The 25,426-nt window shown below is 43.5% G+C and overlaps 1 protein-coding gene across 5 annotated transcripts in view; it reads left to right on the plus strand.

Moving 5' to 3' along the window:
- The window catches only part of TNRC6C (trinucleotide repeat containing 6C), a 285,172-nt gene that overhangs the window by 220,326 nt on the left and 39,420 nt on the right, over nt 1-25,426 (plus strand). For all 5 annotated transcript variants that reach the window (XM_015427099.1, XM_015427101.1, XM_015427100.1 and 2 more), the window contains 3 exons: nt 7,740-7,823; nt 8,034-8,265; nt 9,500-9,667. In XM_015427099.1, the coding sequence (XP_015282585.1) occupies nt 7,740-7,823; nt 8,034-8,265; nt 9,500-9,667 (484 nt within the window). The remainder of the gene's footprint in view (nt 1-7,739; nt 7,824-8,033; nt 8,266-9,499; nt 9,668-25,426) is intronic.

Below are 25,426 nucleotides of genomic sequence, written 5' to 3' on the forward strand. Positions count from 1 at the left end.
GATGATTGGACTTCCAGAGGTCAGGATGACGATTTGTGTTTAAGTGGTTTTCTTATTGCTGGTGGAGGAACTTTCTCTGAGTGTCTGAGTACTATGAAATTTTGTGTTTGTGTGTGTGTGTTTTCAAGATGTTGATGGTGTTGGTTATTCACCTTATGTGGCTCTGTTGTGCTATAATGTCTTCCTAGTGTTTGTTGGGAAACTGCGCTTGTGCTGGACTTCATATTTGAGCTCAGGTTATAGCTTTGTTGTGTTGTATGATTTGCTAATTCTTTCTATATACCTTATAAACCAGTTAAATTGAAGGAATTTCATCTTATGAATTAATTCTGATTTTAAAATATGTGAAATTTATTGAGTTTTGAAATACTTATAAAACAAATTACCCCCCCTCCCCCTTTGTTACACTTCAACCCTAAAATATTATACAAGTGCTAACCTTGAACAAAATTAATAACTTTGAAAACTGTTAAATAACTTACGCGAATCAGAAAATTAGATTAAGCATTGGTGTCATAGGTTCGTACTGGAAACAAAAAGTGGCTGACCTTGTGTCCATTGAGCTGGAACAGCAGCAGCAAGTTTCCAGTTGAATCCTTTGTAATAGAGGTGCTAGTGATCCCGCTTCCCCCCCCCTTCTCAATTAATTACTAAGATTTAGTAGTACATTTAAAGTAATATGACCTTTTGTTGGGTGGGTGACAAGTTTATTATTAGTTAATTACAGGTGGGGCGTCTGCAATGTCTTCTGGTTCCGGCGAGGAGCTTGAGTGGATTGAGAACTTGTTATTTTTTCCCGGGGTTATTGAGGGTTGTAGCTTTCTTTTATTGGATCTCCATAGTTCAGCTTCCTCTGAAATCCTTAGGGCTTGCAGTAGCTGTAGACCTGTTTCTTCGTCAGATGCTTGGTAAGTTTTCCCATGTTGTGAGACTTGTATTTTGCCAGTCAGGAGCCATTTATATCTTATGTTTGCCAACTGGGACTTGGCCGTGATCGGCTTTAACTTGTATCGTGTTGCTAGTGCATCTTGTGGGGTGTCAGGAAAAGCAGTATTTTTAATTTTAATTCATTGAGTAAAAGGAACCCTTTGTTTCTGCCTATAGTGAGTATTAACTGGCATGAATCCCAATCTGCTAGCTGAACTAAAATCTCGAGGGACTCTTTTACATGAGTTTGATGGGGAGCCGAGCCTGAATGCTCTTACTATTTTTAAGGCGGTGGTTGTCTCTGAATTAAATAAGATTTCCAACCATGATTTAATAAATATAGTTGTACTAGCTGTTTCCTCCGTGCCCTCAGGGACCCCTCTTAATTTTAAATTTAGTTGCTTAATTTGTGCTTAAACTATCAAAAGACGGTCCCTGGTCTGTGCCTTTGACTTACGGAGATCTTGTAGTTCTGTTCTCGTTGTATTGCTGGTCCTCAATGCCACCTCCGTGGTTTGTGATGTGAGTTTCAATGCTCTTTGTATCTCCTGTAGTTGTTCCTTTATAGGCTGTGTGCTTTGGATTATTTTATCACTTAGCCTATTCTCCATTCTTTCTAGTAAAGTCACTAGATCTTGTTTATCTGTTGCGGCGTCCAAAAGACTGGGACGATAGTTGTCCTCCGCCATCTTGGCCATTGCTGAAATGGATGATTTCGGCTCTTGCTTGTTAATATTTGCAGAGGACTGTGTGTATCTTGTTGACATTATTTTTGATGTCCCCAGGGTGTTGTCACCATTTCCCCCCATTTTGATATCAATTTCCCCTATTTTTATGTACTTATCTTAGAGGTTTTAGGGGGGGGGGTTGTGGAGCATTGGGTTTAAGCAGCCATTTCCAACGGCATCGCCGCACGCCTCTCCTTAAGTTCTGAAATTAGATCGAGCAGTTCATCTGCTTCTACTGGAGGCCAGTTAGGGACATTGTCTGGTATGGTGTATTCCCAATCTGCTGGAGAGGTTGCAGGGTCAGTGAAAATCATATTATAGTAGTTGACCCAGGACTTGGGAGTGATATTTGAACTGGGGAATTCTGTTCTATTGTACTTGCATGCATTAACTGATTGCCAGAATGCTCTATGATTTTTAGATTTTAAGGCTGATAGTAGATTGGCCCACTTGCTTTGGTAAAATAGTTTCTTTTTATTTTGTATAAGCTCTTGATAGAAATTGCCTTGGTTACGGAAATTGATAAGCATTTCTGAGTTGTTAGAAGAACAGAATTCATAGTATGCTACTCTTAGTGCTCTTTTGGCCTGCAAGCAATCTGTGTCAAAGCAGGATGAAAAACTATGAGGCCTCAGTGGGATCGGTTTGGCTAGAGAGCCTGTTAAACCAATTATTTGATCATAAAGGAGGATAGAGTCATTTGGAGATATTGCAGACGTTAATAACAGTTTCAAATTAACTGCAGTGTTAGAATCAAGTAAGACAGTTAAGTTCTCCTCCACAGTAGGGGACCATCCCTCAACACAGAATCTGAATTAAGTTGTGGGAGTCTAAAGTTATTCAGACCTGGATCTGTGTTACAATTTAAAGAGAATTCTAAGGGTAAATGGTCACTTTCTGTTCTAAAACCAATTGCAAAATTGTCAACAAAGGGAAGGGTAAAGGGAGAGCAGATGCAGTAGTCAACCACATTGTAACCGCGGGAGGAGATGTAAGTAAATTCATTTGATGCTGGGAATTGAAATATACCATTCAAAGTTGTCATATTGTGAGCAATACAAAATTCGGCCAATCTAAGGCCCGCGTTGTTAAGTATATGATCTTTTGAGTTACGGGTAAATGAAAAAAAATAGGGAAGTGAGTTCTCTGTATCCACATAATCTAATTGTAGGCATAAGGATTTGTTATCTGATCCAATACATGCATTAAAATCTCCCAATAGAATAAAATGAGCCGAAGGGCATTTTTTATGTAGAAAAGTAAGAAAATGAGAACGTTTTTGCCATCTTATTGAGGAAACTGTATTAATAGAATGTGACATATAGATATTTCATGTAATGATATCAATAGCTAGCCCCTTAAGGAAGAAAGCTTGAGCAAAAGGTGGAAGCTTATCTACTAATTTTACTGCTAAATTTGATTTAAATAGTGCTGTGAGGCCAGCCATATTTGGCCCTTTGAGTGTATTTTATAGGCAGGAATATTAAAAGAGGTATAATTAGCAATGTTCAAATTAGTTAGTGACTATGTTTCTTGAAGAAGAATACAGTCAAAACTTTTTCAATAGTCCCTCAGGAACTTGCGCACCTGCAGCATAAAAAAGGCTAGCTTTTCCGCCATCCCATAAAATGTAGCCTCGAGGACCTCCCTCGGCTGATCCAGGCCAGGGGACGGCGGCATCGGGGCTGCAGGTGGGCCTGAGGCTGGTGTGTCCACATCATGTGCGTCTCCCATCGAAGTTCCTCCATCTCTCCCCAAAGCTCCAACTGGGCAAATTCGCTCTCCTCCACGATCCGCATCCACTCAGGGTTGTCATGGAAAGATTGGGAGGCATGCCGCCAGTCCATCTTCATCCAAAATCACCCCTGCTGGGTTCCTGGAGTCAGTACTCAGGTGGGCACGGCCCAGCTGGGGAGGAGAACGAATGAGCCTTTAGGTTTAGCTCCCAGGTCTAGGCCTGTCCCCTCGCATGTTGGAATGGTGTTTTCGGTGATCCGGGGTTCAGGTGCTGACCCGCCTCCGGTCGCGATGTCCCCGTTGCCCTCGCTCATCATGCCCAACCTAGCCCTGCTGAATGCAGCAGATTTCCTAGCCCAATGCAGCCTGCCCTATATGACAAATTATAACATAGCCCAATGTGGCCTGCCCAATGTGGCCATCCCAGGACTGGTGAGCAAATCCACGTGGATGCAAACTTCCCACCAGGGATGATTTAACATATGTTGAGATGAACAGAGGAGGACGTGATGGCCATTATTACACTGCAGATAGGGAGCACCTCTATGGGGTCCCGGGGCAATGTTCCCCTTTTAACTGGAGGCTCTGACCAGGAGACCCACACCAAGAAAGTGAAAGAATAGAAAGAACAGTACAAACATGAGCTAAAACAAAGGGCTGCAAGGGGCCAAACTTGAGCCCAGCAGCTCAGGCTATTCCTGCAAGGCCCTTCTCGTTTTCAGTCTCCCGTTGCCCACCCTGTTTGGGAAGATGGATTCTGTGCTGGCTATGGCCCCCTTTCCCATCTGGGGCTACATTAAAGGTGTCCGCTCACCCATCCTGCTGAGGCATGGTTTCTGGGTGTTGCCTTGCCACTCTTTCCCAGGCCTACATTTCGGACCTGGACCTGGCATCCATCAGTCTCTGTTTGGCAGAAGGGCTGCTCTGCTGCTCACTTGACCACCCTGTTGCAGAGATGGATTCTGGGTGTCACCAGCTGCTCTATCCCAGGGCTACGTTTAGGAGGACTTGGCGCATCCCCTTTCAGCTCAAGGGTTACCCTAACACTCGCCCACCCACTGGATAGATGGATTCTGGGTGTTGACACTTGCCAGCCGCACTTTCCTGGATTGTGGCTGTGGCCGCTCCCCCCCTCCCCCCACAGTGAAGCCCAGGTTCTCAGCAGGTGCCAGCTCCCTCTTCTGAGGAACTGCACCCCCCTGTTGGTATATTTTAACACCCTTCGTCATGAGCTGTCCTGTGGTCTCGAGGGGGCTACCTGGGACAAGGCTAGAGACGTGATCCTTGTTGGACACCTACCAGCACCTGGCTGCCCACTCCTGCTTGGGCAGCTTCTCGTCTTTCCCACCCAAGAACATTTCTGTCCCCCCAAGACCCAAGAACATTTCTGTTCCCCCAAGCCTCAGCGCTTTCAGCCCCCCACCCCCACATACACCTCCTCACCATGTCTTTCCCCTCAAGAATCAGTGCATCCAGCCTCCCAATGTCCATGAACGTCCCCAACCTGCCTCCCTCATTGAGGACATTGTTGCTGCAGATGAGCATTCCATCTCGAGTGAGGCTACCATTTGGGAGACTTTATGCTTGATGGCCGTTCTGCCACTTCTACACTCCCTCACCATGTCTTCCCCCCCCCACCCCCAGGAATTGCTCACCCCATATGGGAGATGAATTCTATTCTCACCTTAGAAGGCCTTCCCCTCACCCACCCTATTGAGGAGATGGATTCTGGCTGTGGCCGCTGTCATCCGGAACTAGCCCAATGTGGCCTCCCCCATGTGGCAAATTTTAACCCAGCTCAATGTGGCCTGCCCAATTTGGCAAATTTTAACGTAGCCCAATGTGGTCCACCCATGTGGCTAATTTCAACCAAGCCCAAGCTTCCCCTCACTCATACCATTGGGGAGATGGACCCCTCACATTAGAGTGTCGCTGTGCCACACTTCCCCTCATTGGTATGCAAACACCTGGTCACAAACTGTGTCCTTCCAAGAATCATCACTCCAAGCTTCCCCTGGCCCGTGTCTACCTCCTCATGATTTCTGTCCCCCATCTAACTCAGAATGCAACACCTACCTCATGAACCCAGGTCTACCTCTTAGCACAACACCTACCTCAAAGAGCAACGCCAACCTCATAACACAACACCTACCTTGTGGATATGGAGTGCAGGGGAAAAATGGCTTTTTTTCATATTCACGTATAATGAAGCTGATTTCTGTGTGTGTTCCTGAATATACCAGAAAACCAATACCAGTAATGTATTAGTATCCTGAGCCATTGCAGTCAATGGCAAAATCTTCTAAGGCATTTTCAGTGGGCTGGGGGGAGGGGTTTGAGTTAGAGGCACCAAATTTGTATTGTAGCTGCTGGAGCTTCTCCCCAAAATAATCCCCAAGTTTGGAAAAGATTGTACCTGGGAGTCCAATTCTAGGGGCATTCAAAGAGGGTGCCCCAATTCTCTATTTTTTCCAATGGTGGGGAAGAAGGCAGGCAGTTTCTCCCAGAGAATATCTGCAGTAGAAACTAAGTGAGGTGTGGTGCAAACCTCTACCTCATCAACTATCCACCCATACAAGCAAGCTTGTTTGACTGCACCCAAGGAGGTGCAGGCAGGTGACTGCATCCTGTAGACTAGGACAAGGGTTGGCTACCCCCAGAATCCATGTCACCAAGGGGAGGTGGGTGCATGACCACTTCCCAGGCACAAGGAGACAGATTGGCCATCTGCAGCAACAGTATCTATGATGATGAGGCAGGCTGCACTTGGCCCCCACCCGAAGACCCTGTCACCAGGGGCAGGTGGATGGTTCACCACCTCCTTGGCTTCTGGGGAATGGCTGGCCACCCCTGGAATCCATCTCAAAAATGCTGTGATGGGTGGGTGACCATTTCCCAGGCCCAAGGGGGAGTATGGCAGGCCACCCCACCCCAAGACCCTGTCACCAGGGGGAGGTGGGTGGGTGATCACCTCCAGGGCCCACAAAGAAGGGCTAGCCACTCCCAGAATCCATCTCAACAATACAGTGGCAGGTGAGTGACTGCCTCCCAAGCCCAAGGAGAAGGGTTAGCCAGTGGTCACCCCCAGAATCCATGTCAACAACCAGGTGACCGCCTCCCAAGCACAAAGGGGAGTGTGGCAGGCCACTCCCCAAAACCCTGTCACCAAGGCTGTGATTTCCCCAGAGAGCACTTTCCCGGGGGCACTACACCTGCCATAATTTTCCACCCCCGTCCTGTGCTAGACGTCCCCCCCTTCTGCACTTTGGACCCTAAGATCCTTGACTTCTGCACCTATTGGCACCCACCCTCTAGGCTTGCCATTATAAGCAACCCTTGCTGTACCTGCCCATTGACTTGGATTTCCAATTTTCCACCCCCCTCCTGTGCTAGATCTCCTCCCCTTTTTAGAGGGGTATCCTGGGGAGGTCCATTGCAAGTTGCATGCCTCTATATTTCAGGGGAGTATTTGACACACTCCCCCCTTTGAACATTGGACCCTACAATCCTCCCCCCCAAACCAATCTGCACACAATTTGAAAGGCAGGTTGAGGAGCATCCTGGGGAGGTTCCCTGTGAGTTGGATGCCTCCAGCTTGCAAGGGGACCATTTGACACATTCTGAGCCTGTGTCTATGATTTTACTGTGGTTTGTAGAGGACAGAAACTGTTTTTCTTGTACTCATTACTCAAGATGTCAAGAGATTTGCTGTGTTTAGGACTTACTATGGTTTTAGTAAAAATGCTTCAGGGAGTGAATTCGGAGTAGGGATTTATGCAGACATAATGTTTAACCTTATATTTTTCTTAATCTGGTTAAAACTTGGTTACAGATTTAAAACTTGGTTACAGATTAGCCACAAATAAGAATGTGATGCATGGTTTGAACTTAGTTTGCATGCCAAGGTGAAGTAATGTAGTTTCAGGCAAGTCATGCACATGCCTCCTTATACAAACACTCTGGGGTTCAGCTTGGCAGGTTAAATGACAGGATCCCGATAAACTTGAGCAACTGTGTTTGTAGAAGGTTAAATCAAAGCTGGTGCCTTTGTTGTGCTCTTTCTCAACGCATTTTTTAAAAAATTCGTTCCCAGCTGTATCTGAGGCTGTTTCTGGTAGCGGCATTTAATGGTGATTGGTTAGTAAATGCAAGGTTTTTAGATGTTGCAAGGGAAGACTGGTTTATCTGGATTGCATTATGAAATCCACGTAACCATTAATAAGTTTGAAAGTCTCTAGAGTAGTTACTTATGTCAAGAAAACAAAGTCTTTGACAATTGACTGGTTTCTATGAGAATTTTGGCCTTCTTCACTTTGTAACTTTTGACCCCTTATTTCCAACCTGCAGGCATACCAACGTTTACAAATCCAGCAGCAGATGTTACAGGCTCAGCGTAATGTTTCCGGACCCATCAGACAACAGGAGCAGCAAGTAGGTTTTATCTTTTGACTCAGTTCTCTGGGGGATCTAGTTTGGTACATAGAGTAAATTTGTTCTGTTGTGTGATTTATAATTAAAAAATAGGAGTAACAAGCTTCAGGTTCACATCTTTATTGTTTGTTGTCTGGGTTATGATAACAATAGTCTGAGTCTGTTCTGTCTCTTGTTTGTAGACTTATTTTTATTTTTGCTTGTTGCCAGGTTGCACGTACAATCAATAACATGCAGCAGCAGATCCAGCAGCACCAGCGACAGCTGGCTCAGGCCCTGCTTATGAAGCAGCAGCCACCCCCTCCACATCTATCTTTGCACCCCTCTGCAGGCAAATCAACCATGGATAACTTTTCACCCCATCCCCAGGCTCCTGGCCTATCTGACCTGCAGACCAAAGAGCAACAGTCTTCACCGAACACCTTTGCTCCTTACCCCCTTGGTATGTTTTTTTGGTCAAAAAGATGCAAATAATTGTGCATGTAACGATTGTACCCCTTGACCAGAATCTTAGCAATTGTTATTGCTTCTGAACCAGTTATGAACCAAATATTGAATTATTGCTTCTGTTTGTACTGTATTTCATAATTATGGCAGCTGATGTCACAAAACTAAAATCAGTAAGCATTCCCCATACTTGGAACAAGTAAAGTCAGTTTCTCACCTTTAAAAAAAAAAAAGGTTGCAAGAAAACAATGACAATGCAAGTAAAACTATTATTAGAATCTCAATGTATTCATTTATGTCCAAGAAAAAAGCAATAATAGATGTCTTTGCAAACTGAGGGGGAATTCCAAAGTTCTATTAAAAAGTTCAAGTTGGTAGTGTGGAGGGTTAAATAAAACACAAAACTTTTAGAAATCATAAATCTTATAAGATTAATATTGATACTTCTAAACTGTTTTGTGTTTCATTTCATCCCATTAGGAGGTGGGGGTAGGGGGAAGGACAGGAAGAGGGGAGGATTGAGGGACTGTAGGGGGAGGGAAGGGAAAAGGAGAACCAGGAGAGAAAAGTGGCAACTGGTAAGAGGGACAGAGAAGAAGAGAGTAGAACCAAAGGTGAGTGAGACAGCTAGCAAGGGAGGAGGAAGAGTGGTAGCCAGAGCGACCTGAGAGGAAACAGGCGGAAAGGAAGAGAGGTGAAGACAGCTGGGAGGAATATATGATTTCCCCTCCAGTTCTCACAGCTAACCTGCTTGTTTCATCCATTGAAATTCAATATACTGAAAATGACAACAGGAACAGAAGGTGGTTGATTATGAAAAAAATGAGCTGAATGATTATGGATACTTGCAGTGCATTTGTAGCACCTGCACCTGTGCTTCACACCCACCCTGGTGATTGCTGATTTCCCGTGGATTTTGTCTAGTCCCTATAATACCAGAGTCCATGTCCCCTACTGGCACTTATTAACTGTAGGTTTAAAAATGCCAAAAGGAAATGACTTCCTCCCAAACTGTGTAATTAACTTATGGAAGGTGTGGTGATATATGTTTTGTGGCTTTGGAACATTTGATTTTCACCTGACTTCCTTCTCTGCTCTTACCTAGAGTTACCACAAATTGTTGTTTTATCTGTAAGAAGGGTTAGCTTGTAAGAACTGAGAACTGGAGTGTAATTAAATAATAGAGATAGGAATAAAGAGTGTATAACAACCTGTCCATTTTATCTTAGCTGGACTGAATCCAAACATGAATGTAAACAGCATGGACATTCCTGGTAGTTTGTCAGTGAAGGACACTTCTCAGTCCCAATCGCGCCTTCCTCAGTGGACACACCCCAACTCAATGGATAATCTCTCCAATGCGGCTTCTCCACTTGACCAGAATCCTAGCAAGCACGGTATGTGTAGTGCACTAAGCATAAAATGTATAATAGCAAAATGTCTCCTTGTTCAGGTACGGATTTTCAGTGGCCATGGCAAAATGCTTTTCCTGAATATAAATTATTCCGTGCAACATGCTCAAATTCATATGTGAAATGCATGCATATGGTACTCCTGTAGCTTTTAGGCAACTTGTGGCATTTAAGGTAAATTAAATTAAGGATGCATTTTGTGTTTGTAAAATAATTACAATGCAAGAAGATACGATTTTGCTGGGTAAATATAATTTAATATAATCTGTTCAAAATATATGCATAGATACTTCAAAAGAATGTCATTGGCCCTGGATATTAAATTTCAAGTTGTATGCTTGCTTTTAAAAAAACTTTTAACCCTCATAGTTTTTTTTCTGATCCACTTGGTAGCAATAGATGCTAAGGAATGGGGTACAAGAAGGCAAGAGGGTGCAGTCCTGAAGCACCTTAGCTTTAGGTGGCTTAAAAAGAAATAACAGAGGCACTGTATTTTTGTCATGATTTCATAGTTCTTAGGAATATATTGAGAGGATAAAACAAGTTACTGTTTCTTCATATAAGAAACAAGTCCAAAATGAATAAATCACTGAGAAAATGCAAAGTCTCTACAAAGTGTTCTTTGCATCCGTCATATTAATGCAAATGACATGCAGATTAAACCAAATACATGTAAAGCTAAACTGAAATTCATGGTGGCCCTCAGGGCTATAATATATTTCAACCAAATGCTGCAAAAACATATTTTTTATTTTTTTTATTTCCGTTGATTTTTATCTCGCCCTTTTTTTAGCCTTTTGGTCTAATTCCCAAATCATGATTCTTAAATTCACAATTACAGTCTGTAAAAATATTTACACTTTCTATCTGCATTAATTCGTTTCTTTAATAATCTACTGCTTGCATTCACATAGTACTATTTTGTTTGTTGTTATTCAGTCAAAATACCTGAGTAGTGCCTATTCCATTTTTTATTAGAATTTTCTTCTTCGTTATAGTCATGTTGCACTCCCACCAGCATGGTGATTCTGAACCAACCTAGAAGCAACTGCACAAAGCTCTAGAGCTTTAGGCTTAAACTTGATGCAAACTACAAAATGTTTTATTCTGCTTAATATCAGTAATGTTTTATGTAAATATACTGAACTATCAGTGCCATCCTAGAGTTATGCCCTTCTAAGTTCACAGAATCATAGAGTTGGAAGGGATCTCCAAGGTCATCTAGTCCAACCCCCTACACAATGCAGGAAATTCACAAATATCTCCCCCTCCACACCAACAGTGACTGCTGTTCCACACCCAGAGGATGACAAAATACGTCCAAGATTGCTTCCTGACCCCAAAGTGGCAATCAACATTTCCTTGGGTGTGTAAAAAAGGGCCACATGAATTAAGCACTGAGGCAGCCCATCTTGCCCTCTCTCTCATGATCTGTCTAAGTTCACAGAATCCATATTGCTGTCAGATGGCCATCTGGCCTCTGTTTGAAAACCTCCAAAGAAGGAGAGCCTACCACTTCCCAAGGAAGCCTGTTCCACTGAGGAACCGCTCTAACTGTCAGGAAATTCTTCCTAATGTTTAGCCGAAAACTCTTTTGATTTAATTTCAAGCCATTGGATCTGGTCTGATCTTCTGAGGCAAAAAGAAAACTACCCCACACCATCTTCTAGATGACAGCCCTTCAGGTACTTGAAGATGGTTGTCATATCACCTCTCAGTCGTCTCCTATCCAGGCTAAATGGTGACTGGAAAAAAGCCCACAGAAAAAACACCAGGGTCATAAATGCTCACAAGAAATAAGCCCACATGGGAAAAAGGCCATACACCAAGAAGCCCGCACAGAAAAAAGCCCACATGGAAAGAAGCCCACATGGATAAATACCATGTAAAACACGGTAGATATTTATAATTGTGGATAACCATTCATCTCCATTGATGAGAATGAACAGGTATTATCTATATTTTATATTGTTATTTTAGGATTAAAACATGTCATATTCCCATGCAACAAATTGTGTTGTGATTTTATCAAGTATAAATATAATAATTCCCTTATGTATTGGCCATTTCCAGCTCTCCCATTGGCTGTGCAGTGCGCTTCATCAGCCATTGGCCCATCAACCGCCACTCAAGAGTAATCCCATGCCATTGGCTGGGGGCTGGGTCCACTCCTCTTCCCCACCCACTGCCACCTCAGCCACTGTTCCCTGTCAGAATAACTGCCAAACGGCTGTCTCTCCTGATGAACACACTTCTCTTGCTTAGTTCCTCTGTGGAACTAACTTTTCCCTCAGTGGCTGTTGCTAGGCAACCAAGCTTGGTTCTGTTAGAAGAAGAAGAAGAGATTGGATTTATACCCCGCCCTTCACTACCCAAAGGTGTCTCAGAGCGGCTTACAAACTCCTTTCGCTTCCCCTCCTCACAATAGACACCCTGTGAGGTAGGTGGGGCTGAGAGAGCTCTTGACAGAAACTGCTCTTTTTCGAGAACAGCTCTTATCAGAACTACAGCTTGCCCAAGGTCATCCAGCAGGTGCAAGTGGAGGAGTGGGGAATCAAACCCAGTTCTCCCAGATTAGAGTCTGCACACTTAACCACTACACCAAACTGGCTCTCAGTAAAAAGACAAAGGAATGAAGCCCTTTCCAGGCCTTTGTGGGGAACTCATTGGGGCCAGTCCTGACTAGGGTTGCCAGCTCGAGGTTGGGAACTTTGAGGAGGGGTGTGACCTCAGACAGGTACAATGCCATAGACTCCACCCTCCAAACCAGCTATTCCCTCCTGGAGAACCATTGTTTCCAATATCCAGGTCAGGGCTGGAGATCACTCAGAATTACAGCTGCTCTCCAGGAGGGAGGGGGGAGGAGATGGAAATCTGAAATCAGAGGGGCAGGTTGATGGTTGGCTGGGAGGGAGATAGAGTTGCTCGTTGTAAAATTCCTGGAGATTTGAGGGGTGGAGCATGGAGAGGGTGGGGTTTGAGGAGAGGTGCAACTTCAGACAGGTACAGTGCCATAGACTCCACCCTCCAAACCAGCCATTCCCTTTTGGGGAACCATTGTTGCCAATCTCCAGGGGAGGGCTGGAGGTCACTCAAAATTACAAGTGCTCTTCAGGTAGCAGAGAACTGTTCCTCTGGAGAAAATGGTGGACTATGTGTCATTATACCCTACTGAGATTGCCACAGCAAATTGACTCTCAGTTCCCAAGACCGGGGCACTCTCACAGAGCCTCTCTCTAGAGCTCATTGTATTTAGTTCCACAACGAGTCTTATTCCTAGTTAAATAATAATTTTGGTATGTTATTATTAAAGTACTTCATTACTACAAAAAAGTGGCTTGTATGAAGAGGGCTTTAGTGCTCTTGAATTTAAAGTCTTGGGAGGGAAAATACAGCTCATAAAAGTGACTATTTTGTTATGAACAAACTTTATTAAGAAGGAAAAGAATTAGGACTTCCGGTTTATGGAACAGCGATGGTGGACACTCTCCTCGAACTGTGGGAGAGCGATCCACACACCAGCGCCTTGGAGGGGTGCCACCTCAAGTGACACCCCCATGGATCCTTTGTGATAGGCTCCAGGCCAGGGGGCTTTTAAGGGGTAGCCTCTTCGATGGCATAATGCCAGTGAATTGAGGCTCCCCTCTGCCCTGACAGTCCAGACGCTGTGTGGCCTTCGGGCACTAGCTGGTTTGACCGGGACAAGCACCAGAGATCGAGCAGAATGGCGTTCTAAGTGAGCAAGGTCAGAGAAACTGACCGACAATGAACATGAGTTCAGAATAAACCGGATTATCGTAAAAGCGGAGACTTACTTGATTATCGTCATCGTGGGGCGATTTTTCAAGCTGGGAAGAAGCGTTAGAAATTGTCAACAAATCAGAGAAAATGGCGGCCCAGCAAAGAAAGCTGAAAATGAAACCACCGGGCAGCCAGAACCCAAAACCGGAAGAGGGAGCAGATGTCATTAAAATGTTAGCAGATATGCTCAAGCCAGTGATGGAGCAACTCGATGGTATTAACCAGCAATTGACCATGATGAATAAGAATTTTGCATCTCAGCAGCTCCAGCTGAAAGAAACGGAGAAGAAAGTGGAGCAGGCAACTGAGAAAATTAAAGAGATAGACACCACAAGTAAGAAATTGAAGAAAAGAATGGGAGAAGTTGAAACAAAGCAAAACTTCCAAGAAAGCCGTTTGCTGCAACTACAGATAGAAAAAGCCAACATGATTCTCAAGTTCCAGGGAGTTCCTGAAGCAGAGAAGGAGGACCTGAGGAGGTTGCTTAGCGAGATCATCGCTCCAGCAATACCCTTAACAGCGGATGAGTTGGTAAAAGAAATGGAGATGGCCTACAGGGTATACTCCAATTATATATATTTTTTTTAAAAAAAACAGCCTGCCTGGAGAAATTGTGGTCAGATTCTCAAGAAGACAGACCAGAGATGCTATCTTAAAAGCGACATCAACAACTCCACTGAAAATGGGGAATATAACCATCAAAACCTTAAAAGACATTCCATTTGAAATCTGACAAAAGAGGAAAAATTATAAAGATTTAATTTCTTTCCTTCAAACTAATGGAATTTCGTATCGGTGGGCGATTCTGGAGGGTGTCATCTTTAAGATCAACGATAAAAGAGAGAAGATAAACTCCACTTTCATAGCTAAAGAGTTTTTGCGGCCTCAGTTGGCAACGGAGGAAGAGTCCAAGGAGGAGGAAACGATATCTAGTGACTCTGCCACCTCTGGAACGGAAGAGGACTCTGCTGCAGAAATGGGAGCAGGTGCTGCCAGAGTTGTATATGACTTTAGAGACAGGCAGAAGGACTTGGAAAATAGCCTTTTGAAGCAAAGAACAAGAAGATGATCAGAAAGTTCTCATAACAACTAACATATTAACACATAAACATTGAAGCTGAAACAAGAACTCTACAAGTATATTGTGATACTAACACTTATGGTATTAACACTTACACTAACAGGGATAAGATCTCCTCCTCTTGGGGTCTTAGTATAGTATGGTTATCTTTTCTTTATCCCTAGATGTAGTTCCCTCCCTAATATTTTCTTTGTAGCTTTGTAGTTTATTGCAAAAATAAAAATATCCCTTCAGGAATTAAAAAAAAAAAGAAGGAAAAGAATAACAGCAGAACTTAAACTGTATATAGAAGTATTTTAAATAAAATTAAATAATTTAAATTTATTAATTTACCATTTGTCAACTTTGTATGAAGTAATTTTTTCTAATAATTTTTTAAATTATTTTTGCACAAAACAGAACAATCATACAAACATAAAGGAGAGTAATCTCAACATCATTATATCTCTTAAGCTACCTCATAGATAAGTTTCTATTTATCTATCTTTCTACCAAGCCATAAAATTTTTGCAGCTCTATATTTTGTCATTACAAATCTTTTACTACTTAAGCATTATCTAAGTTTTCTGATATAATTTTCTATTAATATAAATTTAAGTATACCCTGGATTTTCATAAACATATATACTTATATACAGGTTTTCTTATCATCCTATAAATTTTTAAGTGGTCTTTCATTGTATAGCTGTGTTTACACTGATTTAATGTTTTTATAAGTTTAAACACACTTATAGTTACTCAACTAAATAATACAATTTGACCCTCTAGATTTCTAAATAACCTCTTTTGCCAAGAGTTCCTAAATATTTTGGTTTCACTTTCTACAAATACATTTGGTATTCATCAATACTCTGTAAGTATATAAAATCTTACTCCTATCTATGATAATCTTTACCTAAGAAATTAAATTAATCTTCCCAATCAAGCTCCAACATCACAAATCTTAATCAGTTGCCATATAAAAGGGTTCCCTAAACCAGCCCCCAACACTTATAATTATCCTGTCTTAATAATACAATAATACAGATTTAAACTTCTATAGTTCTTAAAAATCATCTTTTATCAGGGATATCTAGTGATTTTAATTTCATCTTCCACTGAATAGATTTAACATGTATCAATGTTCTATAAATATATAAATCCAAATTCCAAAATACCCAGACTTAATTAGTTACTATACAGAAAGACTCCAATCCTAGCCTTATTTATAAAACTTAAATAGTTGTGTGGTTGGGGGTTTTTTTGGTTCTCTTCACTAATGTCTTAGCTCTATGTCTCTTGTCTATGTAAGTGGAAAGGCGTTCTTTTAAGACTCTCCATCTATATTCAATCCTGGCAGTTGAGGATTCCATAGATTCTGTTGTATCTTATTCCTGGAATACTTTCCCCTCCATATCTTTGAGGATTTCAGTATTTGTCTGACCTTTGAAAGCTCTGTTAAAGTTTTCTGTAGAATTTTTTCTTCTTTTTGGTATATACGTCACTCTGTAGGGTTCGTCCTCTTGCTTGTAAATTTGAACTGTATCCTGAAGAGTCAGCTGCTGAGGTTCCTTTGTCTGAATTGTAATTTGTGTTGATATATTTTCCTTTTTGTCTTGTGTTAAACCAAACGCTTTCTCAACAGCTAGACTGACTGTGTCGTAAATTAAGCATTTGAGCTCCTCCCATGGGATCTGTTCCAGAGTAATGTCAGCAAAGCTCTCATGTGCACTCATTTTCCCAGTAACACAGTATCGAAAGCTAGCTCAGTCAAGCAAAGCAAAAGCCTCTGTAACTGTTTTTCAATAGTCCCTAGACCACTGACGACATTTGAAGATAGCTTCTCCAGCAGAGATATTAACCACCAGGAATCTTTCAACATAGGTCAGCTATTTTGCAGTTGAAGAATGGAATCTGCGCACTATGACGTTCTTTTTTCAACAATAAGTCTGATGTTATGGGAAACTGGGAAACTCTTGCAAAGCCAGATTCAGTTTTAAATTTCTTTCTTTCTTTCTTTCTTTCGAAGATTTGTGGTTCTTTCTTTGAGATATATTCTCTGTTAAAGTTATTTAGTCATTTAAAAAAAAAGCTGTATATAAGTCCCGCGAATCATTTAAATCCAGAAGCTGAAAAGTAACAAGAAATCCCAAGGTTTTCACAGATCTATACCCCGAGAAAATATACCGCCACCTACGCTCTCTTCAGCCTCTGGCCTTATATCTTTTTTGCCCCGAAGGAGTTTTAGTGCAGCTTTTTTTCTCCATTAACTTGGCTTCGCCGCTGCGAAGGTGAGGGGGGGGATTTTACCCCTCCTTTCCTTGTCTTTTTAAGATTTAAAGGGGCATAGGCAAATGATCATTGAGATCTTCATCGTGGTCTCTGTGCAGTCCCACACATGGATTGAGTGCCTGCGCACGACCTCGACCGGAGAAACTTCTAGAGCTTTGCCTCAGAAAGCTTTTGGTGGGCTCTCTTCCCACCCTGGGGAGCAGGCACGTACTGCGCATGCCTGGAGCAGGGGAGAGAGCCGCCTCCCACTCAGTTCTTCTTCGACCGCCTGTGTGTTCACACCTCGTTTTTGTTGCTTCGTAGTTGCCTCAGCTAAGTATACATTTCTCTTTTTTCTCTCTTTCGTTTTTTAAACTGTGCCGTTATTGCCCAGCTAAACTTCCCTCAAACGATGGTCATGATTTGTGCCTGTTTTGTCTCGGGGATCCCATAGAGTCAATACCTGTATTCATTGTCCTAGTTTTACTAGACAAGCTCGAGACTTGCCTTAGGGCTGTGCTTTTAGAGGCAGCCTTGTGCCCTGCCATGGCTTTGACTGTTTCTAAAAAAATCAGAATCCTCTTCGAAGGCACCAAAGTTAAAATCTACACAGCCTGAGGGTAAGGCTTCCTCGAAATCGAAAGTCAAGCCCTCGACATCGGCTTCGACTTCGGCTGTCGACCCAGTCATCATTACTGGTTTAACGATATTGACCCCTACTGTGGCTATTGTACCTAACAAGTCCACTTTGCGGCCTCCGACACCGCCACCTATGCTCTCTTCAGCCTCTGGCCTTATTCCCCTGGGTCAATTTATGAGATCTCTTCCTGACTTGTCTTGTCACCGGGATTCTCGATCTCTGACGCCACACTCCCATACCCCGATCCACTATTTGGAGGGCACGGAGCATTCTGCTGGCCATCTATCTCAATCTCGATATGATCAAAAGCGTCTTATTCATTGCCAGTCACCTTCTCCTTCAGGATCGCCTTCTGATGACGAATACTGGTCTGATGAACGAGATCGACCAGATTACTATCCGTATTATTATCCGAGGTCTCCTACTCCTCGTCGACATCGGTACGATCGCCTTCGTCACTTCAAACGTGATGACCATCCATGCACTTTAGATTGCGCCAGACGATCTCAATCTGTGACTTCGGCCCATTCTGTGGCCCATGACCAGCCTCCTGACCTCTCAAGGCCTAGAGATGCCCCTAAGTGTTCTCTCTCAGAACCTGGGCTTCATCCCCCTGTTGATGATACCAGCTGATCTCACTCAACAATGGAGATCCTCCTCTCCCATGTCGATTTCCGACAACTCAGATTTGGCAGATCTCGAACTCGATGTTTCGCACATCAAAGATGACCTTTGGCCCTCAGGGTCTATTTCACCAACTGAAGGCCCGAAAGCATATCTGGAACTTGTAACCAGGTTGGCATCCGCCCTTCAGGTCCAGGGTTCCACTGAATCCCCAGCTGTGACTGATGTCGTTTACAAGCTTGTTCAGGCTAACCTCCCACCTTCGACGGTCCTGCCTCTATTGCCGGTCCACCTTTCCACCCTCAAGGAGACATGGGTTCATCCCGCTTCCATTCCCCCAGTCGCCAAACGATACAAAGCTCTCTATAAGGTCCAAGAGAGCTCAGGGAAGTTTCTCTTCAGGCAGCCTCCGCCGAATTCCATGATCATTCAATCGTCTTCGGAAATCGAAGCGATCTGCCCACCACTCTGCGCCTCTCAATCTCGAGGGCCGCAAGATGGATGTTATCGTGAGGAAGCTATATTCCTTCACCTCTATGAATCTTCATATTGACACCTGCCTGTCATATCTGTTGGCCTATGCCTTTAATGTGGCTAATGCAGTCCATCCCGTCTTACAGTTTGTTCCGGAGGAACACTGTCCAACGTTGTCAGGAGCTTTATCAGAAATTTGCACAATCTCGAAACAGCAAATTAGTTCAGTCCGTCATGCTGTCACTTGCTCATCGAAAGTTCTTGTCTCTTCCATCGGTCTCCGTCGTCATGTGCAAGGTACACTTTTTGGAATGCACGCACACATGAAAGCTCAAAATAAACTTTTGTTGGTCTAAAGGGTGCTGCTTCAGACCCGCACGGCTGCCTGCCCACCTGGAACTCTCCTCCTCCTGGAGAAGGCAGGAGGCGTTTTTCATTTCTCTGCAGTGCTGGAAGGGTTAAACCCGCGGAGCCTTTTGCTAGAGGGGGGGCGGGAAAGAGGAGAGGCGCTTTTCCGGGGGTGGAGGGATTGCAGAGAAGCCGCAACAGGAAGAAGCCGCGCAGCCAGATCCTGGAAAGGGCCCCTTCAAAGTAAGGTGTTAGGGGGAGAAGCTCAAAGGTCTGGTGAGGGAGGGAGGGAGGAAGGCCTGGATGACTGTCAGCCGGGATTGCCAACTCTCGGACATTTGCTGGACATTTGGGGGGGATTCTGGGCAATGCCCAGTTTGGGGCTGGGGAGGGACCTGAGATAGGAACCGATCTCTGTCCGCTGGGAGGCCGTTGTAATTCCGGGGAAACTTCAGGCCTCACCTGGAGGTTGGCAACCCTTTTAGCCCCCTTTTGTTCCACTGTGTAAGGAAGGGAAAGCAGGGCCAGAGAGAGGAGCTCCAAAAAAGGACACGTTCCCATCCCTCGGGCTCAGTCTGTATACTTTGCACCCAGAACCCAAGTGTGGAGCAGAGCCCACCCCAGGCAGGCTGGCTGAGTGCTGGCCCTCCAGCCCCCAAGAAAGGTCTGGGGAGGTGATGGCCCCCCTCCTTCAGGGCACCTGGAAGGTTGGAGGCAGCCTCCTCTTTCTCCTACCCCCCCACCTGGGGCAAATGAAGTGATTTTCACAACAGCCCTGCAAGGTGGATGAGGCTGAGAGAGCGAGAAAGTGAGTGGCACATGGTCACCCAGTGAGCTTCCATGGCAGTGTGGGAATTCAAAGACTGGCTTCTAAAATAGATTTTACAGACGTGCTGTTTTTTCCTCTTTTGTAAGCTGCCTGGAGGGCTTTGGCTATTGGAAAGGTCAGACCTGTTTTATATAAATAAAATGTCCCTTCTCCCTATTAATGTGTCTTCGTCTTTTTTACCTAACTCTGCTATTACTGGTAGAAAAGAGCAAGAGTCCAGTAGCACCTTAAAGACTAACAAAATTTGTAGCAGGGTAGGAGCTTTCAGCAGCTGGACTTCCTTCTCTCCAGGCCCTGCCTGGAGGTTGGCAACCCCATAATTGGGGGCAGGGGGGCACCAGAAGGTGGCCTCGCCTAGAGTACCAAAAACCGTGGAGCCGGCCCTGAGTACTTGTGAAAAGCAACATCAAAGAATCTACCAATTTTTCCACTAAGCCCCATTTAAATCTTTAAAAGGACAAGGAAGGAGAGGTGGAATTCTCACCCTCCCTCCGTGATGAAGCGACTACTAATGTGCCAGTAAGATTCTGTTGTTAAACACGTCTGGGGCAAAGAGGATACAAAGATCGTTGTTAAAACTCTTTCTATTCTTAAGTTTCTGCTACTTTTTACTTTTAATGGATACAAATGGTCATTTCTCCCTGCGAATCTCTTTGGGATGTTAATGGAAATGGAAATGACTTTAACGGAGGATATTTTCCACTAAAGGGAGTACAGATTGTCCTCGGGAAAAAGAAAGAGAGACATTTAAATCTGAACTTTCCGTTCTAAAATAGTACCCCAACTATTAAGTTTCCCATTGAAATTATTAAAAACTATGCTGACTAAATGCCATTATAATATCTATTGGTCACCTGACTTGTGTTGAGAGATTCTTGCATGTGAACTTGTCTGGAGAAACTGCTATGGGGAAACGCAGTTAAGCTGGGGAGGCTATTGAAAACAATGCAAGCTGCATTGGGAAAAATGCCAGCTGACGTGTCTGGAGATAGCTCTGGTGACACCTACTGGACATAGGCATTTCGTGATGAGCTCAAGCCCCTGATTTCACAAACTGTCAGCTTGGCAGTAGTTTTTTTATTGATTCAGGATGACTGGCAGGCTTCACCAGCACAAATTGAAACCACTCAAGATTTGGATCAAGACTTTAAGCAAGACTTCAAGCAGAATAGACTCATCAAAACAGAGAAAAAGCATGGACCCAGGGAAGCACAGCCGAGCATCTGAAGAGGAACTAAAAGTTGGATTTTTTAAAGTTCTTAAGGGAAAAATAGTTCTAAAAGAAAGGGAACTTAAGGAGTTCAAAACCACTTCAAGGATGGAATATGGAAGCCGAGATTTAAGGGAAAATCTCTTCCTGTATAAGAATGAACAACATAGATTTAAGATTATACTGAAGAGAAGGATCCAGAAAAAGAAGAGATTTAAACTTTATAAATAAGAATGGGTTTAGGAATCGCTTGGTCTGCATGCTATGACTGGTTAAACCTCTGTATGTGTTAAGTTTGGCTATGTAACATTTAAGTTTATATTTGATACTTATAAATTGATAGTGGTAATTAGATTTGTATAACGGGATTACAATTTAAAAGTATCGTGATGGGGATTTGTGGAGGTAGGATTATATTGAAAATTATATAACAAATTGTATAGATTAAAAATGAAAGAGACCTTCTGTACTTCTGTATTACATCAAGATTGATTATGGAAAAGCAATGATGCATATTGAATGACTGTAAGGGGAAAGTTATTTTAACATTTTACATGGATGATGTAATCAAAATATAAGATTAGAAAGGATAAGAGAATTTTATATAAATTTAGGGATTTTTGAAATTGTTTAAATAATGTTTAAATAGCAGTAAAGGTATATTTTTAAACTGCTTTAGTGCAAGAATTAGATCAGAGTAGATTGAACAGTAGATAGGTAGGAAATCAGATATATATGTATGAGGTATTTTCAATACATATATAAGTATAAACTCTCATCTAAAAAAAACAAGTATATTCTGTGGAACATTATCAAAAGCCTTACTAAAATCAAGATAAACTATGTCTACAGCATTCCCCTGGTCCATCAAGGTAGTAACTTTCTCCAAAAAAGAGATAAGGTTCGTCTGACATGACTTTTTCTTGAGAAACCCATGCTGGCTCTTAGTAATTACAGCCATCCTTTCTAAATGCTCAAGGACTGTCTGTTTGATTATTTGTTCTAAAACTTTCCCAGGTATAGATGTCAAGCTGACGGGTTGGTAGTTACTCAGATCCTCCTTTTTCCCCTTCTTGAAGATGGGGACAACATTTGCCCACCTCCAACCTTCTGGCACCTCACCTGTTCGCCAAGTATTCTCAAAAATAATGGACAGAGGCTCAGAAATTACTTCTGCAAGTTCTTTAGTACCCTTGGATGCAGCTCATCTGGCCCCAAAGACTTTGTTTCATTTAAAGAAACTATGTGTTTATGTACTACCCCATGTCGATCCTAGGCTGCAACTCCATTCCCTCATCATGTGTTCTGTTTTTTCCATGTTGAGCACCATTTCCCTTGCAAGAGAAGACTGAGGAAAAGTAAGAATTGGGCAGTTCTGCCCTCTCTTCATCATCTGTTATAATTTCACTTTCCTGTCCTCGCAATGGGCCGACCATGTTCTTGCTCTTTTTCTTACATAGAACATCTCTCGCTAGCATCTCTCGCTAGCTTAAGCTAATACTGAGCTTTAGCTTTCCTAACTCTCTCTCTCTACAAGCACTGGTTATTTGTATTCATCCTTGGTCATAAGGCCCTCCTTCCACTTTCTGAATGAGTCTTTTATTTTTCAAGGCCTTAGGAAGCTATTTATAGAGCCACCTTGGCTTCTTTAGGCTCCTTCCATTTTTCCTTCTCATAGGGATCATTTGTGATTGTGCCTTCAGTATTTCACTTTAAAGAAACTCCCATCCCTCTTGAGCCCCCTTCTCCTTAAGTATTTTGGACCATGGGATTCTACCCAGCATAACTTTAAGCTTATCAAAATTTGCTTTTCTGAACTCCAACCTATATGTCTTAATATGTACAGCTTTTACTTTCCCCAAGACTGTAAATTCCAAAATTACATGGTCACTATTACTCAGGGTTCCCACTACTTCCACCTCATCAACCAGTTCTTCCCTTTTGGTAAGTATCAAGTCCAAGATAGCAGATCACCCTGTTTCCCTCTCCACTTTCGGAAAATGAACTTGTGAGCAGGTCAGGAATTTCTTGGACCTTTCATTCTTAGCAGAGTTTGACTTCCAACAGATATCTGGGTAATTGAAATCTCCCATGACCACCATGTCCCATCTCTTTGAGAACTTTGTTTTACAGTTTTACACGCTTTACGGTAGCTTGTCTCTTTTCTCCAGGGTCAGGGACAAAGGGTGGTGCTTGGGGAACAGCAGTCCAGGAGACACCCACTTGAGTGTGGTGTACCCCAGGGCACAGTACTGTCCCCGATGTTGTTTAACATTTTTTTGCGCCCCCTTGCCCAGGTGGCTCGGAGGTATAGGTTGGGTTGCCATCAGTACACTGATGACACCCAGCTCTATCTGATGTTGGGTGGCCGGTCGGACTCCAGACCAGAAGATCTGGACCGGGCGTTACAGGCCGTGGCTGGCTGGCTTCGGCTGAGCCGGTTGAATCTGAATCCGGCAAAGACGGAGGTCCTGTGCCTGAGCTGTGACAGTTCAGGGTTGGGGGTCCCACTCCCGGCCTTCGATGGGGCACCTCTTGTGCCAGCGTCAGAGGTTAGGAGTCTGGGGGTGCTCCTGAATGCCTCCTTGACAATGGAGGCCCAGGTAGCGGCCACTGCTAAATCGGCCTTTTATCATCTTCGGCTGGTTTGGCAGCTGATTCCCTTCCTTGACCGCTGCAACCTGGCGACTGTGATCCACGCAACGGTCACCTTGAGACTTGACTATTGCAACGCTCTCTACATGGGACTGCCCTTGTCCCAAATCCGAAAGCTGCAGCTGGTGCAGAATGCCGCAGCCAGGCTGCTGATGGATCTCCCACGTCGGGAGCACATCCAGCCAGTGCTTAGGTCACTGCACTGGCTGCCAATAGCATACCGGATTCGTTTCAAGGTGCTGGTGCTTACCTTTAAAGCCCTACATGACCAGGGACCGATACCTGAGGGACCACCTTTCCCCATATGTACCCCAGAGAGCACTACGGTCAGGGGCCCAACATTGTTTGACTATTCCGGGCCCCAAGGATGCAAGGCTCACCAGTACCAGGACCAGAGCCTTTTCTGCGGTGGCTCCCTACTGGTGGAACAAGCTCCCGGAGGAGATCAGGGCCCTGCGGGACCTTCTACAGTTCCTCAGGGTCAGTAAGACGGAGCTCTTCCGCCAGGCTTTTAAATAGGAGCCGCCACTACTGTTACCATCAATGATCCTATTGAACGTCTGGATCCTAGGTCTGGCCCAGTTGTACCGCTAGGCCCATCGGCTCGAGGGATGATGACTGGATGAACAACGTGGATTTAGATCTGGAAAGCACGCCATCTAATCTTTAGTACTGCAAGCACTTTATTGCTAACTGTTAATTTATGTCATGAATGAGTATGTTTTATGTAGTTTTAAAATTTTTATGGTTATGCCAATTAGGCACATTGTACCGCTTTGTTAGCCGCCCTGAGCCTGTTCACAGGATGGGCGGGGTATAAATATAATAAATAAATAAATTTGTAATCTGTTGTAGGATTGTCTGATCCAAATCCTCTTCCTGGCTTGGTGGTCTTTAGCAGACCCCCATCATGATATCAGTATTATTTCTTACTCCTTTTATTTTTACCCAGAGACTCTCAACCAGACTTTCATGCTCAGATTCACATATTTCCTCACAAGTATATACCTCCTTTACATATAATGCAACTCCTCTGCCCTTCCTTATTTTTTGTCCCTTTTAAATAAGTTATACCCCTCAGTCCTAATATTCCAATTGTGACTGTCATCCCACCAAGTTTCAAAAATGCCTATTAGGTCATAGTCCCCTTCCTGTATTAGGACTTCAAGTTCCTCCTCCTTGTTCCCCATACTGTGCACATTAGTGTAGAGACATTGGAATCCATGTTTTATGCACCCTGAGGTTTTTGTTTCTGTACTTACATGTGAGTTAATGTTATCTAGCATACGTGCCGCTCCCCGCAAAACTTTAGAGTTCTTATTTCCAGTTATTGGCTTTGCATTTTTGTCTTGCTCCCCCACAGGATTTAGTTTAAAGCTCTCCTTATTAGATTTGCAAGGCTGTTTCCAAACACATTTTTCCTACCCTCATGAGGTGCAAACCATCTCCCGATAGAAGAGCTTCATCTTGAAAGCATAAGCCATGGTCCAAAAATCCAAACCCTTCCTGATGACACCATCTACTTAGCCAATCATTGATCTGCAGTATTCTTTCCCTTCCTAAGCCACAGCCTTCAACAGGAAGAACTGGCAAGAATACAACCTGCACTTCCAATTCCTTCACCTTTTTACCCAGAGCCACATAGTCTCTTTTAATACATTCTGAGCTGTGCCGGGCAGTATCATTTGTTCCCACATGGATGAGCAAGAAGGGATAATAATACGTGGGCTTGATGTGTCTTCCTACCCTTTCCGTCACATCCTGGATGCATGCACCCGGTAGACAGCATACCTCTCAAGACGATAAGTCCGGTTCATTGAAGCTTAAGATGG

The sequence above is a fragment of the Gekko japonicus genome, unplaced genomic scaffold (assembly GCF_001447785.1).
Source record: "Gekko japonicus isolate JY-2015 unplaced genomic scaffold, Gekko_japonicus_V1.1 scaffold536, whole genome shotgun sequence".
In the NCBI taxonomy this organism is placed as follows: domain Eukaryota; kingdom Metazoa; phylum Chordata; class Lepidosauria; order Squamata; family Gekkonidae; genus Gekko; species Gekko japonicus.